This window comes from Nannospalax galili, unplaced genomic scaffold, assembly GCF_000622305.1.
Source record: "Nannospalax galili isolate Female #2095 unplaced genomic scaffold, S.galili_v1.0 scaffold385, whole genome shotgun sequence".
NCBI classification, from domain to species: Eukaryota; Metazoa; Chordata; class Mammalia; order Rodentia; family Spalacidae; genus Nannospalax; species Nannospalax galili.
Window position 1 is genome coordinate 762,751 of NW_008354956.1, and position 19,512 is coordinate 782,262.

Genomic DNA, 19,512 nt, shown 5'->3' on the forward strand with positions numbered 1-19,512 from the left:
CTGTCCTGGAACTCACTATGTAGACCAGGCTGGTCTTGAATTCACAGAGATCCGCCTGCCTCTGCCTCCCGAGTGTTGGGATTAAAGGCGTGCACCACCACGCCCGGCTAAGGTGCTTTATTTTAAATTATGTGTAACATGTGTGTCTGTGTGGGGGTTGTGCATATGAGTGCAGGTACCCACAGAGGCCAGAGAGGGTGCTGGATCCTCTGAAAGAGCAGCAAGTGATTTTAACTGCTGAGCCATCTCTCCAGGCCCCAGAGCTACCTTTTGACTAAAGAGTCTCTGTAGGGAAATTGAAATTGCAATGTAAAACTACAGGATTCTGCGGGAATTTAAAAGTTTGTGAATAGGGAATAATTTAAAGGAGTAATAGCAGTTCATTAAAATAACATTAGATGACTTTTTAAAATGCCCATTATTTTCAGCAGAAAAGCCCTCCAATTCCAAGCTGTAGTATAGCAAATATAGTCAGGAATTCAGTTTCAAATGGCCATGGGTGGGTGGGGGACCTGGACGCAAGGTAATGATGTGTGTAATTTTAAAATTTCTATTCTCTTTTAGACTATTATTTACAAAAGCAAAGTAATGTGGCATCTGCCATTGCACTGAGAAAGATAAGGCAACAGGTAGGGCTAGCTTGGGCTACAGAGTAAGATACTATCTCAAAAAAAAATAAGGAAAAAAACCCTATACAACAAACAAACACAAAAGGTAATATGTCAAATTAAACACAAGAGGACTGGGGAGATGGCTCTGCAGGTAAATGTACTTGCCACCAAGCCTGATCAACTAAATTTGATCTTGGAATCCACATGGTGAAAGGTGAGAACTGACTCCCACAAGTTGTCCCCTGATCTCCACAGGCACACTGTGGCACTTGTGACCACACAATAAAAATAAATAAATAAATACATAAATAAATAAGCTAGGTGTGGTGGTGCATGCCTTTAATCCCAGCACTGGACCAGCCTGGTCTACATACTGAGTTCCAGGCCAGGCAGGGCTACATAGTGAGACTCTGTCTTAAAGAATTAAAACAAGCCAGGCATGGTGGTGTGGCGCATGCCTTTAATCCTAGCACTTGGGAGACAGAGGGCAGAGCTCTGTGAGTTTGAGGCCAGTCTGGTCTACATGGCAAGTTCCAGTCCAGCTAGGGCTACATAGTAAGACTCTGTCTTAAAGAATTAAAACAAGCCAGGCATGGTGGCGTGGCGCATGCCTTTAATCCTAGCACTTGGAGACAGAGGAGGGCAGAGCTCTGTGAGTTTGAGGCCAGCCTGGTCTATATAGTGAGTTCCAGGTCAGGTGGGGCTACAGGGAGACCCTGTCTCAAAAAGACCAAAGGGGAAAAAAAAGAATCAAAACAAAAACAATAATAAACAAATACACAAAAGAAGCGTATTTTAAAAGAGCAACACAAGGGCCTGGCACACAAATGGCACCCAGTTCTGCCAGCATTCCTTCCACTTGGCTGCGCTGGGGAAACAATATCTCTGAGACATGAGGGAGAGTGTTAACAGAAATGAGAATCAACTCACCTGCAATTCAGTCATTTTCTCTTTCCTTTTCTAGAAAAAGGCAGAGACCTGGGAAGGCAGAGCAGGGTGAGGGAAAAGAAGTCATGAGAGAGAGAAAATACATCTTTGTCCACTGAGCACAAGATCCCTCCCCATGCAGACACACCCATCACCTGCATCCGGTACCACTGGGTTTTTCTGCCCTAGGCTGGGCAAGAACAGGTTGCCCTTACTTCCCACTGGGCATTCCCAGCATGCTCACTCCCATCCTGGGAAACATGGGAAAGGAGGGCAGGGAAATGCATTACAAGTGGTGTCAAGGGACAAAACACCTGTGTTCAGAGCTGGGTGCTGAGTTATGATGGCTCAGCAGGTAAAGGTGCTCGTCAATAAGCCTGATGACCCAAGGATCCTCATGAGAGGAGAGAACTGTCTCTCCCAGGTTGTTCTCTGACTTCTATATGCCTGTAGACACACAGACATACAGACAGACACACAAAGAACTTGGTGCTATCGTATACCAGCTGAATAACCATGGTGAAGTCATTAACTTTCTGAATGCCTCAGTTCTGCCATCTATAAAATGGGGACTAGTACAGAGCCATGACACAGGGCTGCTGGGAGTCTGCTGCAGTGGTGGAGGGCTACTGTGTCAGTACCAAGACTTTCCACCTGAAGAACTGCCTTATGAGGGACTGTGGCCCTATGAGGGACTGGGCAAGACATCTGGAGGCAGGGGTCACTGCTCTGCCCAGGAAGGCCTTTAACTCTGGTGTCTGCACCTCAAGCTTCTTACTTAAAAAATTACTTTTCTTTATTGGGAGTACATGCCACCAGGCACATATGAAAGTCGGGGACAACTTGTGGGAGTAGTCAGTTCTCTCCTTCCACCATATGGGTCCCAGGAATCTGTTACAGAGTTTAAAACCACTGGGAAAAATACCACCAAACCCAATTTAAATTTTAATTGGTCAAACTTATTAGGGCTATAGCCGTCCGTGGTCCCTTAATCAGATTTAGGACCCTCAACCCTGACAGGAGGGTGAAACTAGCTTATAAAGGCAAAAAACAGAAATACCATAGGAATTTAATCATTGCACATGAGTAATGCCAGGTGGTCCTGAGTAGGGTCAGGATGGCCCAAGTTAGCAGATAAGCTAACTAGAGAAGCCAAAGCACGCTTGTGTTAGTCCTTAACAGATGTATAGAGACCTTGACAGTAAGGCACTTTCTGATTACTATTGTTTTTTAGGCTTCTTAGCTAGGCCAGAAGCATAGCTGCTGTGTCTGGGAGGTGACCAAAGTCAGCTACTCCCAAGAAAGCACTGTTCTAAGGGAAACAACTAAGTTCAGGCACTTAACCTTGAAGCTGGCTGTTTTTCTAGCTTTTGAAGTTTAAAGTGGCTGCTTTATACAAAATGAAGTTCCTTTGGCTATTACAATTTGGGGGACTCCATTTGGGGCCATTATAGATCAAACTCATGCTCATGTTGTCAGCCTTGGCAGCAAGCACCTTGACCTGCTGAGTTATCACCAGTCTGTCTTTCCTTTCCCTCCCTCCCTCCTGCCTTCCTTCATCTTTTTCTTGCCTCTTTCCTTTCTTTCTTTCTTTTCTTTCTCCTTCCTTCCTTCCTTCCTTCCTTCCATCCTTCCTTCCTTCCTTCCTTCATTTTTGTTTTTCTTTTTGAGACAGGGACTCCTTGTAGCCACAGCTGCCCTGGAACTCCCTATGTAGACCAAGCTGGCCTCTATCTCACAGAAATCTGTCTGCCTCTTCCTCCTGAGTGCTGGGATTAAAGGTGTGCACCACCATACCTGGTTTTGTTTTTAAATTTTTTAAAATCTTATTTTATGTGTAGGAGTGTTTTGCCTGCATGTAAGAATTCATCGGAAAGCGCTCAGGAAGGGGGCTGACCTGGGGGCCAGTAGAGACCAGGAGCTTAATTTTGTGATTTTTTTCTCAAGGTTTGCTAGCTTATTAATGTCAGGTAACTTTTTTTTTTTTTTTTTTTTTTGAAGCAGGGTCTCCCTGTAGCCCCAGCTGTCCTGGAACGTACTATGTAGACCAGGCTGGCCTTGAACTCACAGAGATCCGCCTGCCTCTGCCTCCCAAGTGCTAGGACTACAGGCGTGCACCACCATGCCCAGCAATGTCAGGTAACTTTTAAGGCCACCTGTGGAAGAGGGACAGGGAGGGGCACTAAGGAAAGGCACCTAGGAGAGGCCTGCCTCTTGAGGACTCTGCCCCCATCTGAGTCCTGCCACAGCAGCCGCTGCTATGCGATCCACAGAATGTAAGCCCAACTCTTAGAACAAATATTGGACTACTGAGATAGTTCAGCAGGTGAAAGTGCCTGAAACAAAACTTGATGACCTGAACTCCACATAGTGGAGAGAGAAAGAACCGATCCCTAAACATTGTCCTCTGTTCTCTGCTTGCACACCATGACACACCAAATAAAAAAGTGCAATTACAAAAAATATTAACTTGATTGCATAAGCTTTGTGAAGAACTGAGCTTTATTTCCCTTGGGCAATCTTTACTGATGGCCTCCTAACAGTCCCCCGGAAGATGCTGGCCACAGTGTTCACAGTATCCTGTGGGAGAACATGGAAGGGGCCCCCAAACCCAGGCTTGATGAGGGACAGAGATGGGTGGGCTCACTGGAGAAAACCAGGGCTGATGTGCGCCCAAGAGGACAACTGTGAGAAAGAACTCAGCAGTAGTAGAGACCCAATGAGAGCCAGGGTCTACTAGCTGTCCTGGTCCTCCCGCCTCTGCCTTCCAAGTGCTGGGACTGAAGGCCTGCACCACCACACCTGTCAGAAGAGCAGCTTTTATAAAATCCCCTAGGGGATGAGTTTGCAGAGAGCTAGTTGCACACAGACTACAAGTATTGACAAAGCAGTTTGCAAGCAGAGCCTGTAAAGTCAAGCACTAGGCCCGTGGTCTCTGAAGGGACCTGCCAGAAAGGTAAGCAGGAAGCAACGTAGGGGCTGGGACCCAGGCTTCCTGATCCCCAGCTCCCACTTCTGGAGCTACCAGGAACCAGAAAGTTACAGCTCAGATGCCTTTGCAAACACACACTCAACTGGAGGAAGGTTCCCAGTAGAAACCTGCACCATCAGCTCTTTTAGACGGCGGCTCAGTAACCATATGAAGAACATTTCTTAAATTTTTATTTATTATTTTTTTAATATTTATTATTTTTATTTTATGTGTATGAGTGTATTGCCTGCATGTATGTGAGTGCACCCATGTGGTGCAATGCCATGGAGGTCAGAAGAGGGCTTCGGATTACCCTGGAACTGGAGTTAAGGACAGTTTGCAACTGCCATGTGGGTACTGGGAATCGAACCCGGGTCCTCTCCAAGAGCAGTCAGTGCTCTTAACCGCTGAGCCATCGCTCCAACCCCTGAAGAACATTTTAAAAGTAAAATGAGGGCTTGGGGATGTGACCCAGTAGGAGAGCCCCTGCCTAGAATCCCCCAGTGAGGGGCTGGGAGCGTGGCTCAGTGGTGGAGACCCTATCTAGAAGCCACCTTTAGAGGGTTAGGGGCATGGCTCAGGGGCAGACACCCTGAGTTCCAGCCCCAGCACTGCAAAAATAAATAAATAAATAAATAAATAAATAAATAAATAAATAAATAAATAAATAGTTGGGGAGATGGCTGTGGGTGGGAGTGCTTGCTGCACAAGTATAAGGTCCTGAGTTCAATCCCTAGCACTCATGTTAAGAAAAAGCAAAAGCTTGCATGGCTGCCCACTGTAACCCCAACGCTTTGGTGGGTGGAGACAGGAGATGGCTGGGGCTTTCTGGCCACCAACCTAGCCAGGTTCAGTAAGAGACTCTGTCTTAAGGGAGTAAGGTGGACAGTGATAAGAGCAGGACACCCAGTGTCCTCCTCTGGCTCATGAATGCACTGGGCGCAAGCACCTTCCCACACATGTGTACATTACCCCGTGTGAGCAACTTCCTCCAAGATAAGACATTCCATCTGGAGGGCAGTTCACCAAGACACAGGTCTTCTAAAAGCCATGTGCAGGCAAGTTCAGAAGTAAACTGGCCACAATAGCTTCAGGAAGTCTCTGAAACTGACCAGGCTCACCAGGTTCCTCCTTCCCCAAGCACATATAGCCCTAAGGACAGCTGAGAGACCTCTCAGACCAGCGGAGTTGCCTGGCCAGGACACTTTCCAGTCTGCTGAGCTGCCCACAGGCTATGCAGTGGCTCCAGGTTTCCTGCTTTCCTGAGCAATGTGCTGGGGTGGACTTTGGTGATGTAGCTGACTTTGAGTCATTTCTGCTCCTGTAAGTGACCCATCACCCATATTTCTTTAATTGACCCCAATAAACTCACTGCTTAGCCCAGTTGGATTCTGGTAGTGTCCTTACTTCTGTCATTTGGGTCATTTGGGGTGAGATGTTTGCATCTCCCCAGGAATACACAACATACAACACCACACACACACACACACACACACACACACACACACACACAAATAAATCTGATTTCAAAAGAGGACTAAGTGAACACATCAAAGCATTAGAAAGCTGGTGCTATTCATATTAAACATCCAATAAATGTTACGGTTACTACCATCCACACTGTCACTGAAATTGAGTCCACACACAAATAAATCTGATTTCAAAAGAGGACTAAGTGAACACATCAAAGCATTAGAAAGCTGGTGCTATTCATATTAAACATCCAATAAATGTTACGGTTACTACCATCCACACTGTCACTGAAATTGAGTCCACACATTAACCTTCATTTGTCTCTAAATAATGTATTTATTTTAATGTTGATAATTACTAATCAGTACACATCACTCTTTGCACATTCTAGAAAAGCTAGAGGCATTAACATTTCACTAAACTCCTTGGAGATAGGGACCAGGAATGTTCTCTCCCGTGTTTTCAGAAAAAAAATGAGTACAGTCTCACTGAATGGACGCACGGTCCCCATTTCCAGCCCCCTGTTGGAGAGTGACCAGACCACAAACAGGGGCCACAAGTCCCCTCTTCCTATCCCTGGACCTGGCGAGAGGCATGATGGGAACTCCCCACATCCTAGTCCCTGAAAGCTGCAGCTTGAGCAGGAGATCGGCCTGAGACCCACAGAAGCGGTGAACTCAGCCCTGCACAAAAGACCAAAAGGAGATGCGTGAAGTGCACGTACACTGGCTTTTGATGGAATGTTCTAGAAATGTGAAGTCCAGTTGGCTAAGGTTTTGCTCTGGCTGTAATGTCCTCCCTGGTTTCCACCATGCTCGGTCCATTATCACAGGGGCTGTCCATTTCCTTTCACCAACACGTGTTTTGTGATTCCACCTGGCAAACAGCCTGGTGCAGCATCCCTCACCGGCTGGCAAGTCCTGAGGCCTTCTGTCTGGTATCAACACAGGTCCTCTGTGGTGCAGCCCTGTGTTGGCTGCTTTTCTCGTTCCTCTCGATGACAAAATACTTGGCAAAAGCAACATAACCCAGGAGAGCTTTACTTTCGATCACAGTGTGGGAGAACTGTCAGGAAGGCCCAGTGCAGCGCCTGTGTGGAGTCTCCACGTGACAGTGAACAGGCTGCAGGGAGCGCAGGCTGGACTCACCGCAACCCTGCTCAGTCAGAACCCAGAGGTCAGTCCACAGCGACCTACTTCAACCAGCCCCCACTGCCCAGAGGTTCCCTAGCCCCTAGAACAGTCACACCAGCTGGTGACCAGGTGTTCAAACACAGAGCCTGTGGGGACAGTCAAGATTCAAATTTAAAAAGTCCTTTTTCTCTTTAATCTTTTAAATTTAACTCACCTCTGTCCTTGTATCTAAAATAAGGTTCTTTTAGACAGTAAATGCTTGGTTCTTGCTTTTAATTGAATCTATAATTATTTTATGTGTATAAGTGTATTGCTTGTATGTATGTAAGCGTACCTGTGCGTGTAATACCCATGGAGACTAGAAGAGGGTGTTGGATCCTCTGGAATAGGAGTTATAGTTGGTTGTTAGCCACTATGTGGGTGCTGGGAACTGAACCTGGGTCTTCTTCAAGAGCAGCCATCTCTCTAGCCCCTGAATCTATACCCTTTTAACAGATGCGTTTGATTCATGAGTGTGACTGTGGCTAGCTTGAATTAGCAACTTCACTCAATGTAGAATCACCTAGGAAAAGCCTCAGTGAAGGATTGTCTACATTGGGTTGACCTCTGGGTATGTCTTAACTGATGTGGGAAAACCCGGTCCACTGCAGGTGACACCATCCCCTAGCCTGGGTCCTGAACTGTGTGGGAGTGGAGAGATGGGGCTGAGCACCAGCAGGCAGCCGACATGCCTCTTCTCTCTGCTCCTGACTGTGGGCATGATGAGACTAGCTGTTTCAAGTTTCTGCCTTGACTCCCCTGAATAGAGAGCCTGGAACTGTGAGCTGAAACAATCCCTTTCTCTCCTAAGTCCCTTTTTCTCAGAGTATTTTATCACAGCAACAGAAACAAAGATAGAACAGTCAGCTGGCCATAGACCCACTGATGTGGCTGGTGTTGGAGTCCAGGTCTGCAGACCACCCTCTCCCAGTGTAAAAAGCCTCACAGGACAGGCCATGAGGGCCCCTTGCAAAACAGGAACTGGCCAGACAGCTACATTTAGAGCTGTCTCAGCACAAAGCTGTTCCCCAGATAATTTTAGAAGATAAACAGGACCCTGCATCCAGACCCACTGATGTAAGAGCTGTCTCAGTTCAAACTACTTCCCTTGAAACTGTAAAGATTATCTTTGCCACCTTCCACATTCCCCAACCCCCTATAATAACTTCCTCAGCAGTCAGCAGGCAGCTGGTTGCCTTTCTCAGCCCAGCTGAGCTGCCAGCCACTAGCAATCCTAAGAAATACACTTTGCTTCACTGGAGTCCTATGTTTCTTGTGGCTATTCCCTGCCCTGCCAATCTACTGTTCTGCTATTTATTGTTCCACTATTATTTTTCCCCGTTTGTCCTTCCTGATTTTATTCCTCTCTTGTTCCTTTTCTGCTTCTATTTATTTTTTAAAGCATTTTTATTATTTTTATGTGTATGAGTGTATTGCTTGCATGTATGTAAATGCACCTGTGTCATGCAATGCCCATGGAGGTCAGAAGAGGGCTTTGAATCCCCTGGAGCTGGATTTCTGGATGGTTGTTAACCACCATGTGGGTGCTGGGAACTGAACCCAGGTCCTCTGCAAGAGCAGCCAGTGCTCTTAACTGCTGAGCCATCTCTCCAGCCTTAGCTTTTTTTGTAGAGACTCACGGTGAGCTCTGGCTGACCTGGAACTCAACAACTCAATGTGTTGACCAGGCTGTTCTTGAACTCATAGAGATCTGCCTGCCTTTGCCCCCCAGGTGCTGGGAGTAAATAAAAAGTTTTACTGTTTCACTTATTTTACCTCATAGCTTCGGGCTCTGCCTCCTGGGTTCCTGTTTGGCTTTAGTGGCTGATCACGGATTTCAACAAACATATCTAAAATTTCACAGTCTATTTTTTCTCAGTTTTGTTACATTTTATTTATTTATTGTATGTTGTAGGCCATGTGCACCACAGTACATGTATGGAGGTTACAGGGCAACTTGTGAAAGTTGGTTCTCTCCTTTTACCACAGGAGTCCTGGGGATTGAACTCAGGTCATCAGGCTTGGTGGCAAGCTCCTTTGCCTGCTGAGCCATCTTGATGGACCCACAGTATGTCTAATGTAATGGTAATTTTACTACTCTCAGTAAAATGCTTTATGCTTTGATTGTATGTGCTCTGCTATAGACAGCAAAAATCTTTAGCTGAAAAGATATAATTTTTACTTTTTTTTCCCCTCACAGGACTGGAGATTGAACCTTGGGCCTTAGCTATGTAATTTTTTCAAATGTAAAAGTAGGGGGCTGGAGAGATGGCTCAGAAGTTAAGAACACTGGCTGCTCTTGCAGAGGACTCAGGTTCAGTTCCCAGCACCCACATGGCAACTAACAACTGTTCTAACTCCAGTTCCAGGGGATCTGACACCCTCTTCTGACCTCCTCAGGCACTGCATGACACAGGTGCACTTACATACATGCAGGCATTACACTCATCCATAAAAGAAAAATAATAAAAATTAAATATCAAATGTAAAAGTAGGGGACTTCCAATACTCCACTTTATTTTTTTCCAACTTTATTTAGAAAGCAAAACAAATCCAGATCCCAGTCCCTCCCCCACCCCAGCCATAATCCACTTTATTTAAAAAATTTTTTACATTTTATTTACTTGCTGGGGTGGGGTATGCATACCACCGCACTTCTCTTCTTCCACCATGTGGGTCCCAGGGATCAAACTCAGGTTGTCAGGCTTAGTGGCACCTTTGTCCACTGAGCCATCTCACTGGCCCCTCACTGACCTTCTTGAATTCGTACATTTATGTCTCTCACCAAATGTGGGGTGTTTTCACACAAGACGCTCCTCCCTTCTCCTCCATAGACCCCAGTGACATGAGTGTTGGACTCCTTTCCACAGGGTCCTAAAGCTTTGCTCATTTTTCAGTGCGTTTAAAGTATTTATGCTCAATATCTTCACGTTCTTGCTGCTTTTCTCTCATTTCCAGCTGGCTATTGAGAGCACTGAATGAGTTTTATATTTCAGATGCTGCACTTTTTCTTTTTAAGACATTTATTTTACAGAGAGAGAGAGAGAGAGAGAGAGAGAGAGAGAGAGAGAGAGATGTGCTGGTGCCCAAAGAGGCCAAGAGGGAGTCAGATGTGCTAGACCTGGAGTGATAGGCAGCTGTGTGCTGCCTGGAATACGTGCTGGGAACTGAACCTGAATCCTGGGCAAGAGTAGCCAGTGCTGAGCAACTGAGCTATCTCTCCAGCCCCAGATTGTAGCCCGAAAAATACTTATTCCTCTGAGGGGTGTAAACCAGCCAGGAGCAGAGCCAGCTGCAGATGTGGCACAAATGTGGCAAGACTTATGTCGAGCCCAAATTCCCAAAGAAAAAATTGATAGAAAACCAAATTTGGGACTAAGGAGTTTCTGGAAGACTTTAAAACCAGAAGAATGACCCCGAGGAATGGCTTAATGGTTAAGGGCACAGTCTTCCCCTCCAAAGGACTCAGGTTTGATTCCTAATACCTGAACTTTGGGTCTGGAGAGATGGCTTGGTGGTTAAGAACACTGGTTGTTCTTGCAGAAGACCCGGGTTTGAATATCAGCACCCACATGGCAGCTAACAACTGTCCGTAACTCCAGTCCCAGGGGATCTGACGGCCTCTTCTGACCTCCACAGGTACTGCATGACATGGGTGCACTTACCTACATGCAAGCAATACAGACATACACAAAAAATAAAAATAATTTTTTTAAAAAGTTAAAAAAAAACAAAACACAGAAGAATGGTTTACAAAAGGCACTCAAAGGATAAAAACCATCCTGGGGTGGTTAGGGATCCCCAAAGATTGAATAGGTCCATTTCTTTCCTGATAAAGGTTATACTAGGGGTGGAGGCAGTTTTTCCCACCAAGGCCTCCCCCAGCAGCCAGGTATGGTCAATGGAGAGACAACAAATGTGGCTACAGTCAGGAGGCAGACCCAGGGCCTACCTGACTCGGGGAACCAACAGGTGCAGCGGGGACAAGAGAAATCCCCTGCCTTCTTAGCCGGCACAGGGTCAGGCAACTACTAACACCTGTAAGTGTTATCAAGGATAAAAGAATACAGAGACTCCATGTAAAAATCCCCACAATTTGGAATCTCTCCAAAGGGATAAAGATAGTAAAGAACTAAATGAATTAATGCCTCTTACCCATGCTATGGTACCTAACAAAGATCTATGGTGAAAAGTTAATACAAATGGATAAAACTTTTCCATGCTGTGTTAGACCTTGTCTATGATTGATTTAATATATGATGTTAACTTTGAGTGTTTTACAGATGTGAAACCCATTTAAAAGATACCTGAAGAAACAAAGGCCAGCTATAGCTGTAAGATTCTTGGGAGTTTTATGGTTGGGTAAGATAAAAACAGAGGCTCCCAAACTATACAACTGTTAAGAAAATCTACAGCACCAGGGGTGGGTTGCCCCCCTCAATGAGCTGTTAGTCAGAGAGAGATCCTAGGGGTCCTCCAATTCACCAAGGTTATTGCCACTAGTGTCAGTTGTACACTAGAAAGGGCGGTGAGGCCATGGTGCTGAAGACACTGCATGATGTGTGAACACGGGAGAAGACTGAGCCAAAAACTCCATGCCACTGGATGGATGCCATTCACAGTGCCAGAAGGCACTATGCAGATGGTTAGGGGGGAAAAAAGGATCCCCTATGATTCTACTCAACAATGGACACCACGTGCTGCACACTATGCCAAGCAATGCCTGCAAATGCAATAATGGCGCTAACATACATACAACTGACAAGTGTCTAATTGGATAAGGCTCACTCCTAGGGGTGGAACACACATCTAGTACTGTAGACCAGGCCAACCCCGTGTCAAGAAAGGCTACAGGCCCCAGTGGGGAAGCTGTTGCAAGTATACTGTTTAATATCTTCTAGGCATTTGTCTTTACATTCATATTTATTTAGATGTGTCTACTTCCTTCCATTTGTCTTTATAGTAGGGGAAGCACCACTGCAATTGATCAGCAGTGACATCTTGAAGATAAATGATGAGGAGCCCCAAGAGATCTCTATCTTGCCATGATGTGAGAGATCACCCTACATCTGTCACCCCCTCCAAGGCTCAGGGACCCTTGCAGAAGATTGGCGGAAAGATTGTAAGAGCCAGAGGAAGGGGTGGAGTGTAGCCCAGAAATACTTATTCCTCTGATGGATGTAACAGTCAAGGGCAGAGCCTACTGTGGAGAGTTAGCTGCAGAGAGGGAGCAACATGACCAGAGATTGGAATGGAGGAGGAGGTGCGAGGCCGCTGCGGAAAATGGCCAGGTGTTCCACAAGTGTGGAAGCAAGGTGGGGCATTTACAGACCTGGAGCGAGACTGCAGGCCCACTGGGGGCGGGCAAAAGCTAACAGAGACTGTGAGCGGGACGCAGAAGTGATCAGAATGGGTGCTGCACGGCGCACTGTGCAGGTGCGCTGTGAGGTTTCTTTATAAGTCACCCTACACTCCCTACCATAAAGGGCACCCCAAACTAAAACTGTCTTATGTTAGTCTGTTAGCCTGGGGCCTTGGGAGCCTCTCAAGAAGGGAAGAGGAAAAAAAAATTTAGGGTGACACAGATACATTTTTCTTTTCTTTATTTGGGGGGGACTTGAGACAGGGTCTCCCTGTAGTCCAAACTGGTCTGGAACTCTTTCCAGACATATACCTGCCTTTAACTCCTGAATGCTGGAATTCCATGCACATACATATGTTCATTTATTGTAGGATGCCACAAGTGCCACAGTGTGTGTGGGAGGGAGGTCAGAAGACCCCATCAGGCAGATGTTACACTTTTCATGCAACAAATCTTGATAATTTTAGAGCACCCAGGTGTGGTGTAATCCCAGCTTTCAGGACACTGAGACAGGGGACTTGAAGCTCAAGGTCAGCCTGGGCCACAGGGCAAGGTTCTAACTGAAAAGGGGTGGGGTAGAAAGAAAAAAAGGAGTAAGTTTTTATTCATTTAGGTCACACAAAATATTTTCTCTAAATATAATAGAATTAAAATGGGGCTCTGACCCAATCATTTAATTGATGGATTCAAAATGTGAAGAGACTATCGGTCAGCAGTAGAAGCAGAGGTGGGGCCTACTGGAGGAAATAGGTCACTGGAAGAAGTAAGCAACTGGAAGAAGTAGGTCACCAGAGGAAGTAGGTCACTGGAGGAAGCAGGTGACTGCAAGAAGGAGGGGTCACTGGAGGAAGTAGGTAACCACAGGAAGTAGGTCACTGGAGGGGTGTAATGGTTTCTTGTGAACTGCCTTCACAGGCTTCTGGGCTTGAACATGTGGTCCCAGCGTCTCCAGCTGGCCACCCCTGAGAATTCCCCAGTGATGACTCTGGCTGGAACCATAGGCTAAATCAATCCTTTCTTCCTCAAGTGGCTTTCTGTCAGGGTGTTTTATCTCAGCAACAGAAAGAAACCAGAACACCTTCCTACCACATAATCCGACATCAAATAATCTTATTGCTAAATTCTACCAAACATTTGGAGAAAAGGTAACATCAATTCCACATAATCTCTTCCTAAAAGCAGAAGAAATTCTTTCCAACTCATTTTTTGGTCTTTTCTTTTTGGTTGTTTTTTTGTTGGTGGTGGTGGGTTTGGGAGGGGGGCGTTTGTTTTGTTTGTTTTTTCCTTTTTTGAGACAGAGTTGCCCTGTAGCACCAGCTGGCCTGGAACTCACTATGTAGACCAGGCTGGCCTTGAACTCACAGAGATCCACCTGCCTCTGCCTCCCGAGTGCTGGGATTAAACGCATGCCCCACCATGCCCAGATCCAACTCATTTTTTGATGTTAGTATTCCTTTCAACCAGGCAAACAGAATACAGACTAATGGCCTCATGAGCATATTCGAAAAAAATCCTCAACAGGGTGATAGAAGACCCCCGATACCCTCCTTTGACTTCATGGGCACATGCAGGGCTGCACACATAGGTGCACATATCCCTTCACCCATATGCATAACACACACACACACACACACACACACACACACACAAACACTTAAGGGAAAATGAAATGTTTTTGTAAACTCAGGTAAAAATCCCCTAAATCTTCCAAATACAAAAACATTAAAATAGTGTTATTGCATCCTCTGTTCATGGGTAAATTTCTACTTTGTAATCTATATATTGTCTTAATCCTGTACAATGTCAATCACAATGAGAAGCAGAGCTGGCTTATGGGGTAAAGGTGCTTGCCACCAAGCCTGACAACCTGAGTTCAATCCCCAGGATCCGTATGGTGGAAGGAGAGAACTGACTCTGGCAAGATGACCTCACCATAACAGGAGTACATGTACACACTAAATAAATGTGATAAAAATAAATTAATAAAATGAGAATGGTCCACCCCTTTGAGGTCTTGTAAGGATGGGATTTACTACTTTCTACAAAACTCCTACAATATGTAGCATTACTGTTTATATGCCATCCTTATTATCTATGCCCAAGCATTTCCCCAGTCCTTCCTGAATTTACTCAACAAATACTAGGGCAGCTTGGTGGCAGGAAGAGAGAGAGAAGGATGCTAGGCTCCACCCAGGTTAAGCTCTGCTGCCTCCTTTCCCAAGTAAAGGATGGAAAGGCAAGATGCTGGGAGAAATCGGACTTCATCACAGCTCCCCAAGTCACACTGGCTGGACATCAACAGCTGGGCACGACCGTGTGGTGCCATTAGGGACTTCTGGTACAGGGATCAGACTGGATCCCTACAAGGGGGCCTCTGAGGACGTCCTCTGGTCACTGAAGCACTCTGAGAACTGGGTGCTTCACGGAAGATTAGAAAGCACTAACACCAAACGTGCCATCTCCTACCACGTGCCAGCTGTTTGGAGCCAAGTGTAAGTCAAGATGACCTGTGGGCAGGTACTAGGAAGAAAGCACTGCAGAGGTGGAACCAGCAGAGACTGAGATCGCGAACACTCCACGATGGGAAGTGGCAGCTCTGGCTGTGGATAGGGGTAGGGGTCGGGGTGCACGGGGCATCCTCACCCCTAGTGACTGACAGCCCCTAGCCAGGCCTGAGCCGGTGTGCGCTGCCACAGCACACTCAGGCAGGCTCATTCAAAGCAAACTCTCGCCCTGCCCTTAGCCTGGGGCGGATTCTCTTCCGAAATGGCTATCGCCCCGGGCAACGGCCAAGAAAGGCCAGGGAGGACGCAGGAAGAAACAGCAAGGGGAGGGCTCACCTTTCAGAGAGGAGCACAGGCAGCGGCCTCAAACACCTGGGGCGGAAGTGACTCGGTCCACACCGTAGTCGGGGACTACACTTCCCAGAATTCCCGACGGGAGCTGGGACGCCCTCAGCCCCCTGCCTTGCCTTGTAAATTGTACCCTTACTCCGGAATTCCAGAACTACATTTCCCAGAATTCCTAACAGCAGAAGGGCGGCCCTCAGACACCGGGGCGGAAGTAATACCATTATGCCTGGGATTCCTGAGCTACATTTCCCAGAATTCCCGAGGAGAACAGGTAGGCCCTCAGCCTCCTGTGGCGGAAGTTATCCTTGTGTCCCCGGGATTGCCAGACTATATTTCCCAGAGTTCACAGAGTTGAAGTACCGCCTAGTAACAGAAACTGGATTGAAATTCACAGCCTGAGGCTCTGAAACAGAATTTAGCTTTTCTGGAGCTAAAATAATCTCTCTGTTACGAAAATTTCCCTATTTTCTGTGGAAGATGGTGTGCTAAACGGTGTCTGTTCTAGCTTGTCTAGACTACAGTTCGGGCGGGGGGGTTTGGCGGGAGGCTGCTGCAGGGCCCCACTTCCCGCCTGTGGTCTGGTTTTCTTATTGCTCTTTTATACATGTGGCTTGAATGAATTCTCGACTGCTAGTCGGCTTCAGCTTCCCTCACATTACCCTTTTGAATCTTGGAAAAACTACAATGTGACCCTGTCTCAGACAACAGGGAAAAAAAAAAAAACAAAAAACTTTTTTCTCTTTATATTGTTAAAATGTTATTATTTTTTTTTATGAGTGTATTTCCTGCAAGTGTACCCGTGTTGTGCTGTGCTCACAGAGATCAGAAGAGGGCGTCGGGTCCCCTGGAACTGGAGTTACAGAAGGTCGTTAGCTGCCATGAGGGTGCTGGGAATTGAACCCAGGTCCTCTGCAAGAGTAGCCAGTGCTCTTAACCGCTGAGCCATCTTGCCAGCCCAGAAAAAAAAAAAAAAATTCGTATGTGATAAACACCCAAATTCAACCAAAGCAAACTCTTGTCTACCACCCACCTATTCCGAGAATATTAGCCTACACGAAAGAGCATGGAGGAGTTTCGAATACAGAAAGAAGCAGAAGAGAACCAGCTTGTGAAGAGGCAGTGAAAATGTCTTAAATGTAAGAGATGTGAAAAAATGCAGATACTGAGAGTAAACTGGACTGACCTAACCAGGCACTGAATGTAAGGAATATAGGATCACAAATATTTTTTTTTTTTTTGCATAGGATCAAACTCAGGCCCTGTTTAAAGGCACTTTAGTCACTGAGCCATCTCCCCAGTCCACCCTCCATTCAAAACAATACAAAATACTTTTTTTTAAAAACAAAAACTTGTTTTTATTAAATTTTGTTGTATTTCATACAGACTATCCCAAACAATCTGAGGCGTGGTTTTTTAAAAATATTTTTTATTATTTTTATTTTATGCATATGCGTGTAATACCTGCATGTAGGTGGGTACACCCATGTTGTGCAATACCTGCAGAGGTCAGAAGAGGGTGTCGGATCCCCTGGAACTGGAGTTACAGACAGTTGTTAGCTGCCATGTGACTGCTGAGAATCAAACCCAGGTCCTCTGCAAGAGCAGCCCTTGTTCTTAACTGCTGGGCCATCTCTCTACTCCCTCAGGTGTGATTTTTTTTTTTTTTTTTTTTTTTGAAGCAGGGGTCTCCCTGTAGTCCCAGCTTGCCTGGAACTCACTATGTAGACCAGGCTGGCCTTGAACTTACAAAGATCCGCCTGCATCTGCCTCCCAAGTGCTGGGGCTACAGGCGTGCACCACCACGCCCAGCTGATTTTTTTATGTCCATGTGTGCTACCTACATGTAAATTCATGCAATGCCTGTGGTGGCCAGAAGAGGGCATGGGATAGCCATCAGCAGCAGCCAGTGCTGTTAAACTGTAGAGCCATTTCTCCAGCCTCAAAATGTTTTTTTTCAAAATGAAAACTTAGCAAAAAGGAAGTGAAAGAACAGAGAAAGTTTACCCACTTTCCTCCTGGGCAGAAAATACGTTGTTCTCTGTGGTGCAGTCCATCCAGTGTGTTTAAGGTTTTATCCTATCTTATCATCTAGATCAGCTCTCCTTCTTTGTTACATGCCCTTGGCCTGATGAAGTAACTAGGTCATTGTCAAGATTTTTCAACATTCTGGATTTGTCCGGTGGCTTCCAGGAATTGTTTTGAAACTTCTTAATATTTAGTGTTATGCCCAGATCTTGCAACCCCCAATGATCACCAAGGAGTCTGGAGTGTATGCAACAGCAAAGAGCCTTTATTCGGACTTAAGCTCGGGCCCTCAAATTTCACCGACACAGCGACCTGTACTGAGAGCCCTGATCTAGGGTGGGGTAGGTTTTTATAGGGAAGTTTCACAGAAGCCCGTGTATGCCAAGCATCCTTTAACATGATTGGATGGTCCTATGCCCTGAGTACAGGGAGGATTCTTATTGGTAGGGGCTGTCTTTAGGGCATTGGAATGCGCTGACTGTTATCTGTGGGGCCAGAAGTTTCTGTTTTTACCTTATAAGGCTGCTATATGCCTGGGCTTGCTTGATCTATAGCTTTCCAGGATGGGAGTGGTAACTGAAGATTATAACATGCCTGGGCATGCCCGGGCTTGCCTGAAACAGCTAGTCAAAATGGAGTTAGTGCTGCCTTAAACCAAGCAAATTACAGAAGCAGAAAGAAGCGGTTAGACGAGTCAGGGTCCCAAATTAGTAAACTAGAAGTTAGATTTAAAGAGAATCAGGCAAATGGGAAACTGCAAATAGTAGAACAGGGTCCCCTACATTGTTCACCTGGGACCATTGCTTTCTGGGCAGTACTCAAGTCAGAGAAGTTCGACGTGAACTGAAGAGCTGGGAGAAGCAGCTCCTGAAAGACAGCCCAAGCCTTGTGACTTTTGTAGAGCTGAAAAGCTATGAGAGTTTAGGATGTGGTCGCCAAGGAAACTCCAGTTGCATCTTGAGAGCTGTGTCTCCTGAGGGCCAGAATTTAAGTCAGTGGTTAAATGTGTGAGGCACCAGATAGGTTGTTCCTTCTGTATCAAAAACTAAGGCGTGGGATATTTTCCCACAGGTATGCACTAAGGAAGGGTGTGCATCCTTAGAAGACTGACTTTGGGGCAGGAGAGATCGCTTGGAGTATGCATTCCGCCTCCTAAATCCTCACAAAGCTTTGAAATCTACAGTGCATAGCCCACTGGCTGCCATACCGTTTGGGCCATCCAACTCCAGTCTGTCTTTGGAGTGCTTGCTCTGCTAGTTTAACTCTGTGCTTAAACTGTGTCTCATTCTGTCCTTTAAAAACTAAGGGACCCCTATTGTTGCGGGTTCTCCTCAGGCCAGCTGTAAAGACCCTAACCTGGATCGGGTCCCCGGCCGATTGGGGGGACAAGAGGTGTGGAGTCACAACACAGACACCAGGAGTCGGGTAGAAGCAAGCACTAGGCAAGGTGCTGCAGGCTCGTTTAATGCAGGAAGGGACAGGCCTTATATTTCCCTTTTCTCCGCCCCCAAGTCCCTTTAGTCAGTGTATCATTTTCTGATTGGTCTGCACCACGCGGTCTGTCACCAGTCGCTGGGCTTGAGAGCAAGGTATGGAGGCGTGGGCCCCTTTTGGCGGGCTATTTGCGGACCAAGAAGAGAAATGAATACTTGTTGAATCTGGGTCTGCGCCATCTTTGGAGGCCTCCTGCTACACCCTATAACATGCTCAAAGAAAAAAAGGCACACAACCGTTAGTTTAATCACTTCAGAAATAGAGTCCAGGCTGGTTAGTTAACCCCTGCCCCCATCCCAATATAAGCAACCACTCACCTACCTTATGTCTCTGAGAATTGCCCTCTTCTGATTATTTCATACAAATGGAATTCTGTAATAAATTGTCTTTGGTGAATGGCTTATTTCCTTCATTGCTTTTTTGGGCTAATTAATATTCTGTATAGATTATTTACAAGTTGTTTACTTATTCCTTAGTTGATGATTTGTGTTGTTTTTATGATACTTCTAATATGACAAGTTTTTGTTCCAATGTACTTTTTAATTTTCAGGGGGTGCATGTCTAGGAATGGAACTGTACTGTTGCTGGGCTCAGTTTGCTAACAAGGATTTTACATCACTCATAA

General features: G+C 46.0%; 1 protein-coding gene across 3 annotated transcripts in view; it reads right to left on the bottom strand.

The window, feature by feature from the left end:
- Znf112 (zinc finger protein 112) overlaps nt 1-15,474 on the bottom strand; it is a 27,641-nt gene extending 12,167 nt beyond the window's left edge. For 2 of the 3 annotated variants that reach the window (XM_029555513.1, XM_008851986.3), the window contains exons 1-2: nt 15,357-15,474; nt 1,542-1,589 (exon numbers count right to left, since the gene is read on the bottom strand). Coding sequence is in view for 1 of the 3 variants with exons in the window: in XM_008851986.3 (XP_008850208.1) it covers nt 1,542-1,556 (15 nt within the window). In the remaining 2 variants the exon portion in view is untranslated. The remainder of the gene's footprint in view (nt 1-1,541; nt 1,590-15,356) is intronic. The other variant, XM_029555512.1, reaches the window with a different exon arrangement.
- Between the last annotated feature and the right edge of the window lie 4,038 nt (nt 15,475-19,512).